General features: G+C 29.5%; 1 protein-coding gene and 1 non-coding gene across 2 annotated transcripts; one reads left to right on the forward strand and one right to left on the reverse strand.

Moving 5' to 3' along the window:
* The first annotated feature begins 1583 nt into the window (after window positions 1-1583).
* Window positions 1584-1657, forward strand: TRNAV-AAC. The gene has a single exon. It is a non-coding gene; the product is annotated as a tRNA-Val (tRNA).
* A 1020-nt stretch (window positions 1658-2677) lies between these two features.
* LOC107022799 (probable indole-3-pyruvate monooxygenase YUCCA5) lies at window positions 2678-4829 on the reverse strand. The gene is made up of 3 exons (XM_015223388.2): window positions 4066-4829; window positions 3467-3838; window positions 2678-3185 (listed from the first exon to the last, which is right to left on the reverse strand). The coding sequence occupies exons 1-3, from the start codon at window positions 4717-4719 to the stop codon at window positions 2961-2963; spliced, it is 1251 nt and encodes a 416-aa protein (XP_015078874.1). The 5' UTR covers window positions 4720-4829; the 3' UTR covers window positions 2678-2960.
* Between the last annotated feature and the right edge of the window lie 6289 nt (window positions 4830-11118).

The following is an 11118-nucleotide window of genomic DNA, read 5'->3' on the forward strand; positions in this document are numbered from 1 at the left end:
GAGAAAGACGAAAGAGACTTGACAAGGAATATACAATTAAATCGAATTGTGTAGAACGAGAAAGAGAGAAATTAGACAATTTGAAAATTGTATAAAACGAGAAAGAGAGAAAGTCAAAAGAAACTGGGCACGGGAGTATTTTTATTGTATAATTATAAGAGTATAGGACGAAAATATATGTACTTGCATGTGTATATACAATTTTTTCACGTCTTATACAAACACAAACACAATTTATACATTTCGCTTCTGTTTGTATAAGTGAGAAAGGCGAGGGTGGCGAGTGAGATTTGGGAGAGTGGCGAGCGAGAGATCTGGAAGAGGGGAGAGAGGAAAACAAAAATATATATATTTATACAATTTTATATGTTTTATAAAATTAGAAACAATTTTTATACACTGTGTTTATATAAAAAGTGAGGAAGCGAGCGAGAGATTGGAGGAGAGTGGCGAGCGAGATATTTGGGAGAGAGGCGCCTGACAATTTTTTGTAAACGTTTGCTATGGAGCACAATTAAATCAAACCCTAATTACTCTTTTTATTTTAGGTTATTAGTTTGCTATTAAACTTGAGCCATATTTTCTCTTGTACACTTCGACCTCTCTGATCTTTTAAGGCCCAAAAATGAGAAGTCAGTGGGCTTCAATTAGAGGCCTAGTATATAGGCCTCAAGTTGAATAAGGGAGTTTTCCAAAATTTTATGGGACTGCCTCTTTAAACATAGCCATTACTTTGTACGCCGTCTAAAGTTATCTACGAATGAAGTTCATATATTTATATCATAAGTTCACATAAAATAGTTGGACTTCAGTTGTTATTGTCTAAACTTCAGTTATATATGATTGAAATTCATTACTTTATGCTTAAACTTCAGTGGCATGTACTTGAACTTTGAACAAAAATGACTGAACTTCAATCATTCAAACTTAAACAACAATTGACTTAATTTCAGAGATGTATTACATATGAATTTCTAACTAAAAAGTACTAAAATATTGTAGAAACTTCTTGCTAACTCTAGGTGTAAAAAAATGGACCACTTAGCTGGGAATCTAACCACTCTTTAATTTATTGATAATTGATAACTACATTTCTGGTGTTGCTGACATTCTTACATAGGCTAGTTTCTGTGGATGAGAAACATTTTCAAAAGGTCCTTCCAGAGATCAATCTTTTGAAAGGACAAATTAAAGTGGTCGATCAAAGAAAAAAACTAAACTAAAGTGATCGATCTCTTATGTCTAAAAAATTCATTTCAATTTTGATAATAATATACATTTTAACGGCAGTAAATTTTAAATACTAGATATGATAATGAATAAGCATTGTTGAAAATTGAATAAGTATAAAAATGACAAAAATAACTTCACACTCAGTAATTTTACTCTAGAATAAGCAAACTAATATAACATATTAAAGCAATAATGTTATTTAACCTTGAATAATCGATTAAATTTTACGTGTGAAGTTACAGATTTTGCATTCATTGATTCAGTAAAAAACACGGAGTTTAGCAACAAAAAAAAAAAAGTTGTAGTAGCCAATATTAATATTAAAAATTGAAACCAAAACCCAACAACTTGGTGTCGTGGTGTAGTTGGTTATCACGTCAGTCTAACACACTGAAGGTCTCCGGTTCGAGTCCGGGCGACGCCAGTTTAGGTTTTTGTAATTTGTTTTACTCGATTCACGATTTTCAAATCTTAAACCCGAGTCTAGTGTTTTTAATGCACACGTTATTAGATGAAAATAAGAATTGTAGGTCGGGACCATTTATACAATTATTTTGAATTCATGATCAGATCAAGTGTCATGATTTTTTTCCCTTTGTTTAACCAATAATGTGTATGCTAGGGTGTTTGAAATGATGACAGATTGCTTTCAAAACTCTCATATGACTGTATTGAATATGACTTGAAAAGAACATAGAGAAATAGCACAATATTCTTTCTGCAGGTGTACGTGTTTTTATCAGTGTCTTTTTAACGTACACAAATAATGGAAATTGAAGTGTCATTTTCTTCAACTAAGGGAACCAGTATTTTCTAGAATAGGAGCTTTTTCTTCGGATGATTATAATGTGCAAATGTCAGAGTAGACAACAGAGGCCGCATAAATGATAAACACCCTTCACGTTTAATTTTGTTTTAAATGTTAAAATAATGTTTTATGCATTTTTATGTTGATGTTTGTTGTACCAATTAGGAGCTATGCTTCTTCTTTTTTACGAGTGTTTGACATAATTCAGAGTAACTTTCAAATTAAGTGATTTGAACTCCTTTTTTTTTTTCTTACTTGGTGTCTCTTATCCATATTGGAGTCCGACTAAATTTGAATTTGCGACAGAGACAACTCTGTACTTTAAGAACCTCAATGAGAACACTCTTATTAAAGATGAAGGATTACTTAACAATTCCACCACAATACTTGTTGGTAAGTCGAGCTTAGCAAAACTATTTTGCTTAAAAGCTACTTAAATTTGGATTCAAACGGCTCTTCTATTTTCCATCTTTTTTTGTGGTCAACATCAGTACTAAATTTGTCATGAAAGATCAACAGGAAATTTAGAACAATGTTATGAAATAGTACTAATAACTTTAAAGGAACAATCTTTGTCATTGTAATAAATATAATCAATAATAATTGTACAAATTTGTATAATTGAAAAGTCAATACAAACAAAAACAAATCTGTGGAAGAAAAAAGAGAAACGCCTCTTCGTCCTCTAGTAAAATGCCCAAACTATAGCAAAACTTGAGCTTTTTTAATTTTTAAATTTTTTTGGAGAGGGCTGATCTCTCTGTATATACTATCTTCTGCTGTTTTCCTTTTGTATATATTTATTTTTTACACAAGTATTTTATACATCTCTTTTCTTTAATCCCCTGTTATAAAAAATGAAGGGAATTTTTGGTAATCTTTTTTTTTTTTTTTTCATTTTTTATATTTTTCAATTGGATTAAAAAGTTGAGATGCATCTTCTGTGTGTTGGAACTTTTTGCTTTTTTTGTTTGAGATCTTCTTTGTAAACTTTTCCAATATCTTGTGCAATATTTATAGCATCAGCAGAAGCACCAGCTAGCCCTTTCCTTGTAAATCCAATTGCATATAGCCCAGATTTTCCTTTCCAATTATTTGGGATTTGTGCTTTTGGAAATCCATTATTGGAGAAAAATTCACTTTCCTGTATCACATAACAAAAAATAACATTAGCACATTTTTCAAGAAAAGTTGAATAGTTCGAGTTATGTTGCACAGACTCTTAAAAAAGGTTGACAAGTACATGTATGACAACTCGAACTTTTCAAAATTATTGTTCATACCCATCCAACAACATTTTTGAAAAGTTCGAGTAATTGAGCTTCTTTTATTTTGTTGGTTTATGTAACTTAAATTCGTTTAGAAACTTCCGAAGTTGTCAACTTTATTAAAAAAAGCTCCAGAAGGAATGTGACATTGTCTCACCTGTAGCCAGTAAGGAACATTGCTGCAGTAACCTGTAGCAAGAACAACAGAGTCGATTTCTAGTTTTTCGCCAGTGACAAGTTCAACGGTGCCACATGAAAATTTTTTGATTCCTGGGACAACTTTAACTTTTCCAGATCTAATTTTTTCCAAGGCACCAATATCTAAAACTGGTGTTTTCCCATGTTTGTTCTTGAGTTCTAATGGTCCAATTGATGGCCTTTTTAGTCCATAATTCTCGATATTTCCCAAAATAAACCATGCAAGAATAAGTAGAATTTTGTCAACTAGCCAAAGAGGCACCCATTTCATCATTAACATAGCTAGCTCAAATGTTGATTTTCCAAATATTTCTCTTGGCAAAACATGAACCTGAAGAAGAAAAAACAGAGCAAAAATTCATTAGTAAACAGAGTATATACAAAGAGTTAAGAGTCAGTGTGTTCTGTTTTTTTTTAAAAATGTTTAACCTTTTTTAAACTAGACGCAGTAAGTCGCGGTGGACCCACTGCGTCTTAACTAAAATTACCGGGAATATTGAAAAATCATTAGTATTTCAAAAGGATCAAATTTAAATTCTGAATTCGTGTATTGCTTACCGAGCTACGACAGACAATTGATGGTTGAGCACCATGATTTGAAAGATCAAGTGAGACTTCCATTCCAGAATTACCACATCCAACAACAACAACTTTCTTCCCTTTGTAATTTTTCCCTGATTTATAATCACAAGCATGAATCACTTCACCTCCAAATTCTTCCAATCCTTCAATTTCAGGCACAACTCTCTCAGCATTTTCGCCTGTGGCTACGACAAGCCACTGGGAAATGTACTCAACTTCAAAGCCGTTAGGTGAACTAGTTTTCACCCTCCACACTCTGCAAGTTTCGTCGTACTTAGCTGATTGAACACACTCGTTGAATTGCGGGTTAATGTCAAAGTGTTTAGCATATAGCTCGAGGTATTCGATGAATTGTCTCTTAGTTGGATACTCAGGGAAGTGATCTGGGAATGGGAATTTTGGTAATTGGCAGAATTTCTTGGGGAGATGGAGCTTTAAACGATCATACGTTCGTTTTTGCCATAGTGATGCAATACAGTCAGATCTTTCTATAACGACAAATGGAACTCCTTGTTCTCGCAAGCAAGCTCCTACAGCTAGTCCTGATGGACCTGCACCAACAATTACAGGGCCATTTACCCAAACACATCTACGAGAAACGGAATCTTGTTCTGATGAGAAGATAAACATTTTCGTATGTTTTAGTGAAAATAGTGAGCGTTTTTATTTGTTTAAAACGAATCGGAGCAACAGAAGGCTGAAACAGAAACTTTGTTGTGTAGAGAGAATAGAAGTACAGATGGAATTTGATTGTTGAAGAGAGATGGGGTGTAAAGGGCATTATATAGAAGATTTTAAATTTTTTATTTTGTTCTGTGGCATATGAAAGAGGCATGTGACAGTTAATGCATTTTGACGGGTCATTCTCAAATCATAAGCTATCATAATAATTATTTTATTTCATGTTACTTAATAAATGTAACTAAAATATTGATTCCATTTTTTTATACTGGGGTTTAGCTTCTGGTTATTATTTCTTTTGTTTAAGACCTTTATATTTTTTTTCCTCTCTGTTGTAACTTGCATGGCTGACTGAGTTAGTGTGGTTTCACCCAAAAAAAAAAAATGCATTATACATTTAAGATAAAGTTATTTTTATGATTGTATAATTGTTGAGTTCCTGAAAATTTTAACTTCGTTATTGACAACAATCGTCCAAACGTAACAGAATACAAATGCATACAAATTATTCAAGCAAGTGAGCTAAATTTTTTTTCACATTCTGAATTTCATTACTCTGTAATTAGTTACATTAATGTTTAACATGATGGTAAGTAGGTGACAGAAATAGTAATTAAGTGAGTGTACAAAACTAATGATGGTTAATGCAGTACAGACAGTAAGAAGCAGGTCCCTTGCTTCCTATCAAGGGGAAATGCATAACTTTTGTCCTACTAAAAATTATACTAAATATATTAAATCAAAGTTATTTTTAAAAAAATTATGGATAGTAAATATTGAATTTTCTTAGTAAAACTTTTAACTCAGTTATTAGTGACAACCATCTAAATAAAATAGAATGCATGCAAAGTATTCATAATGGGTGAGCTTAATTTTCTCCACATTCCTTTTAATAACATATACAATTATTAGTTATTTCTCCGTTTTATTTTACTTCTTTCATATATCAAGAATAAATATTTCATTTTATTTGTCTATTTACAAATTCAAAAAGTTCTATCTCATACTGTATTAAATAACTTCACGAAGTAATAATAGTCAAAAAATTAAAATTTCATGCGTCATTAATAAAGTTAGATACAACATATTGCAGTAAAAATTTGATTCGAGGCATTAATAAAATATTCTCATTTGTTCCTAGAAAAAAAAAATCTAACGCGTTCAGTAAAATATATTTTTAATTAAAACTTTTTCAAGAAATGTATGTCATGTGATTATAGGTATGTGAAACGAAAAGAGTATATTATTTTAATACGATGATAACTAGGCGATAGAAAATTAACGATAGTAATAAATTATGTAAGTGTACAAATTTTAATGATGGTTAGTGTATGGTACAAATTTAAATTTAAACAGCTAGCTTTCTTGCTTCCTATTAAGAAGAATTGCATTATTTTTGTCGTACTGAAAATAACTAAACATGCTTCTTCCACTTACAAATTTGAAGTGAATAATAAATGATTAAACTGACCCTACTAAAGATCACATAAAAATCTTTAAATGCTTACGTGGCAATTATAATGCTGACTAGGATAAACCAACAGAATGCCCACGTGGATAGGGTGTTGAACTGTTAAGATTTTATCTTAACCCAATCTCTATCTCTAATGGACCCTCTGGTCCCAACAGAAGTAGACTCCATAGGCCCATCTGAGATTGTAACTATTTGGACCCGGAAAAAAAAAAAGCCCATACCTTGCCAGCTGAAAAACACTTTCTACTTCCATGCCATATATTGACTCTCTCTCCTTTATGTCGGAATCGCCGTAATTTTTAGAGATAGAGTTAGAATATGAAGTTAATGAGTAGGGAAGGTGTCTTCTTCTAATTGGCAAAGGATGAGTCAATTTTCAATGCGATGCATTCGTGGAAATTCATCATTGAATCATTATTATGTTCACAATCAACTTGTTTATGTACATTCATTGGTTAATGTTATTATTCAAATATATGATTTTTAAAAAAAATGTAGGTTCCTTCGAATTGTACCTAATATTATAGATCAGTCCATGAATAACTCACAAGTAGATTATAATGTTGGAATTTATATAAGGTTTTAAGTAATAATTAATGATATAATATAACTCTGTAGATGAGTATATATAATTTGTGTTATATACTAGGTATTATTATAAAAGTTGATAAAATTATAACTTTAATATTGGATTCAAGGTGAAGAACTGAACTGCCATCAATAAGGTGAAAATTGATATAGTCAACCAACTAACTCAATTACTAAGATTTTCCGTGAAATAAATGTTAGTTAAGTAAAACATATCAAAATCGAATATAGACAATTTTTAGAGGCATATCAGAATATGAAGTTGATGAATAGGAAGATATCTTTTTCTAATTGTCCAAGGACGAGTCAATTTTGTATGTGATGAATTCGTGGAAATTCATCATTGAATCGTTATTATATTCACAATCTACTTGTTTATGTATATTTTATAGTTTAATTTTCTTATGCAAATAAAAGATCAAAAATAAAAATCTAACAACTACCTAATATTATTAGCTCAGTCCATGAATAATTAACAAATAGTATTTCAAAAAGAGCAGTATATATAACTAGGAGATCAACTTAACATCCACTTTATTACCACTCTTTTGAAATACAATTAATTACTATTAAAATACTATTTAAGAATCGTGATAAAAGATTTTTGATTCCCAAGAATATCAAACAAGTTGTGATGTAGTAGGTATTATAAATATATTATATTATCGATCTGAATTGTGATAATATGATTGAGATTATTTTTTTCTTAGTTAGATACGTTCTGAACTTGGACTTATTAGGAGCAAACTCCCCATCCTCACTGACACCCCCCCCCCCCCCCCCCTTCCTCTCCGCTATAAAAAATAAAATACAGGCAATGCGTAATATAAATTTAATCAATTTAAATATTATATGAACACTAAAATCTACTTCGTCATCCTAGACGATCTAGACCAAACATGAAAAGACGTTGCCCATTCTTTGTAATTAATTAAGTTTATCCCAAAAATTAGTCTAGAGAGAATCAGAATTATATGGCTCGATATTCCAGATTTTGTTTAATCAAAGAAATCTCAATCAACAATTTTATTTTTTTGGGGGTTTATCTCAGGAAATTAGCTTTATTGTCAATCATGTTCAGCATATGCAATGTATTTAAATGAAATAATTACTGTCAAAACCCTACAAATAATGCTCTTAGCTCAGAATCATGATTACTGGTATTAATTAGAACCAGTACCTAGCTAGCTATTAAATGGAAGTCCTTTATTAAACCATACGTACGTTGAGGCTCCTGCTTGCATGCTTTTAATTTGTTGATTACTTAATTAGTTTTGGATAAGACTAGTAAAATTAATCCATAAAATATAATTCGTTTAATTAATCTGCTCGAGTTTGAACAAGTTATAACTAACTTATTCATTTATTAACTCATTCTATTTCAAATTGTAGGCTGAAACTTGCTTGTATGCATGAAGCTGGAATTACTAACAATCTCCAATCAACCATAAAACGATTATTTTGATCAACATAAATTTAATTTAACTCTCATTTAACGTTTTAATTTTACATTATTTTAACAAAGATAAAAATACATTATTTGAGATAACTTATTTTCAAATCGTAAAGTATAAAATATTCCATGTTGGAGAAAGGAAAAATAAAATGGCGTTGGAATGAGCAGTAGCATCATTCTTCCAACTCAGCTTGTGGCCAGTGGCCAAATCCCCAAAAAGAATAAATGATAGTAGTAGTTAGTAAGTTATAAAAAACAAAGGCCTATATATATTATTATTTAGGAATTATAGAGATTGAAAAGAAGATGTAGAGATAAAATTATAGTGATAGGACATGTGTTAATAATATAATAATTCAGATTTTCCCCACCAGCTTTGGCCAGCTTGTGAGCTGATGATCTGGAGGCCAGATTACTACTTTTTAGAATATTATTTTTTTTATTGCTACGAAATGAAAAATAAGAAAACGTTTTGCTATTTATTTTTTTCGTGTTTCTCATTTGTTTCCGTATTGGAATCTGTTTTTAAGAATAATTTAATTTTTTAAGTGAAAATATCACATAACTCAATTTGTATGGAAAGTAGACAAAGGTCTTGAATTAAAATGTTATATTACCTGTCACTATAAATAAATAATTTTCATTTATGTGATTCAAGAAAAAAGAAGTTCATAAAAAAGTGTTAAAACAGGATTTTAGTTAAGTAAAATGCAATTACGAATTTTTATAGAACTTTTCGATAATTGTCCGTGTGGGACATTACGAAGCAAGCTCCACGAAGATAGTGAAGAAAATCTTTAGTGGTATTTGGTAACTATAAAAAGGATTAGATATTAGATATTATACAGGGAAAAAGTTTGCTTTTCATTAAATCTATAATTAGTGACTTTTAATCATGCTTAAAGTTGGAGAAAGATGGTAAAACTCATGATTAGCATATGGCATGATGTAATGCATGAGTACATATACTTCATGCAACTTTAGTGTGTGTTTTCCTATTCTGTAGTTAGTAGCTGATATTTGTATTGTGCTCAATTATATTTGAATTTATATTGAAAAATCTTAAATAAAAATTATGATGTGACTTCAAATACAAATTCTTTAGAAATAAGGATGAAAATATTTACCATTTTATCGCAATTCTTATTTGTCCTGAAAGTTTAGCTATCACAATTTTCTTATTCTTTATATACGCATTTGACATAAATTTCAAATAGTTCTTTCACTTTATTTGAAATTTACATACTTGAAATTGAAGAGTGTTTCATAATTTTTTTTGCAAGGAAAATATTTGGAATAATATTTATGTTGCAAACACTACTTAAATACAATCTCTAAAATGAAAAATGAATTGACAAAAAACAATTTCAAATACAATCTCTAAAATGAAAAATGAATTGACAAAAAATAATTTTGTGAGTTGTGTTCCAAATTTAGAATATAACTTCAAATTGAATTTAAATTTTTCATGATGTAACACTGATTTCCAAATAAAATAAAATATCATTCCAAAAAAGAAAATATTTTTTTTGCCAAACGGGTCATTTTCGGCAGAAAGTTGAAAGATTAAGTACTAATTTATTCTTAGCAATATGCTACTTGATTATAGTACTAATTAAAGTATTTTACTTTTATAATTTAAAACAAAAAAGGCAATTATTTGGAATTTTGCACCCTCCCTAACTATATAATATTAATTAAGTTATTAACCCATTAATCATATAATATTTCCTTGTATTTGAAGGTTCCACGTAAAAGCTACACCTCGGTATGTAGATAAGAATGCAGGTAAAGTACTTATTTAGATTAATTAATTAATTAATTAATTAATGGTACTTTAAATTGTACACACCTGGATTCTTTGTGTTTATAATTATACTTTCAGAAAGATATACTAATTAACAACTAATATATTTTTGTTGTCACCATTGATACAATCCAGGAAAAACTTTATAAAATTATCAAGTTCACTAAATGATTTAATTTCCAAGGTCATTACACAATTGATCTTTCTTTATTCTTTCTAATCAATTTTTAAAAAAAATTAGCAACTTTTTACAATAGGAAATTTTGATTTAGATTGACAAGATTCTGTCCAGTATATATTTTTTTTATGTGATAGCAAGTCATGAATTGTCATTTAGTGATTAAAATGTTTGTCAATTATATATCATAAAAAAAAAATTGTAACTACTACTTCGTATCTAAATATGTTTTACACCAATTATGTATGTATCAAAGTAATTAAATCCCACAATTGTTTGTTCTGAATTATAATAATTCATCTCAACGTCATCATTATTTAAGTAATCCTACGTATTAAGGCCTTCTTAAAGAGGCATGATTATATTATAAACTAATCTCTCTCTTTCTCTTTAATCTACCCTAATTTCATTATTTTGCAAATTCTAAGTCTCATCATTGCAAAAAATAAATATTTCCAGAATAATTCAGCGCCGAAAAGTCATTATATTTACTAATGTCAATTATATTAGGTATTTCAATCAGTTATGAGCACTAATATAATATAATATTTCAATCATTTGGGGAATAATAAGAAAAACCGTTTAGTTTATGTATAATGTATCTAAGCAATAGACCTCCACGTAATCAGTCTTGTGGCGACTAAAGTCTGTGGTGATTAAATAAGTTGTAACAAAAATTAAATATAAATCATATTTCTTGTAACATCATTATAATTAAGTTGCTTTCGACATAGAAGTTACATTTAAAATACACTCTTTTTTATTTATATATATAGGACGTGATATGCTATTTTTTTCGTTCACTTCAAAATTAATGTTATTTTTTTGCCTAGCAGATAAAGCAA

Source organism: Solanum pennellii, chromosome 6 (assembly GCF_001406875.1).
Source record: "Solanum pennellii chromosome 6, SPENNV200".
Classification (NCBI taxonomy): domain Eukaryota; kingdom Viridiplantae; phylum Streptophyta; class Magnoliopsida; order Solanales; family Solanaceae; genus Solanum; species Solanum pennellii.

Bases quoted from the DNA above. Each gene is read 5' to 3' on its own strand.
- LOC107022799 (XM_015223388.2), bottom strand. From the start codon at position 4,719: ATGTTTATCTTCTCATCAGAACAAGATTCCGTTTCTCGTAGATGTGTT. The intron at 3,839-4,065 runs GTAAGCAATACA...TTTCTTCTTCAG, and splicing joins CAATTGTCTGTCGTAGCTCG to GTTCATGTTTTGCCAAGAGA. The intron at 3,186-3,466 runs GTGAGACAATGT...TATGTGATACAG, and splicing joins ATGTTCCTTACTGGCTACAG to GAAAGTGAATTTTTCTCCAA.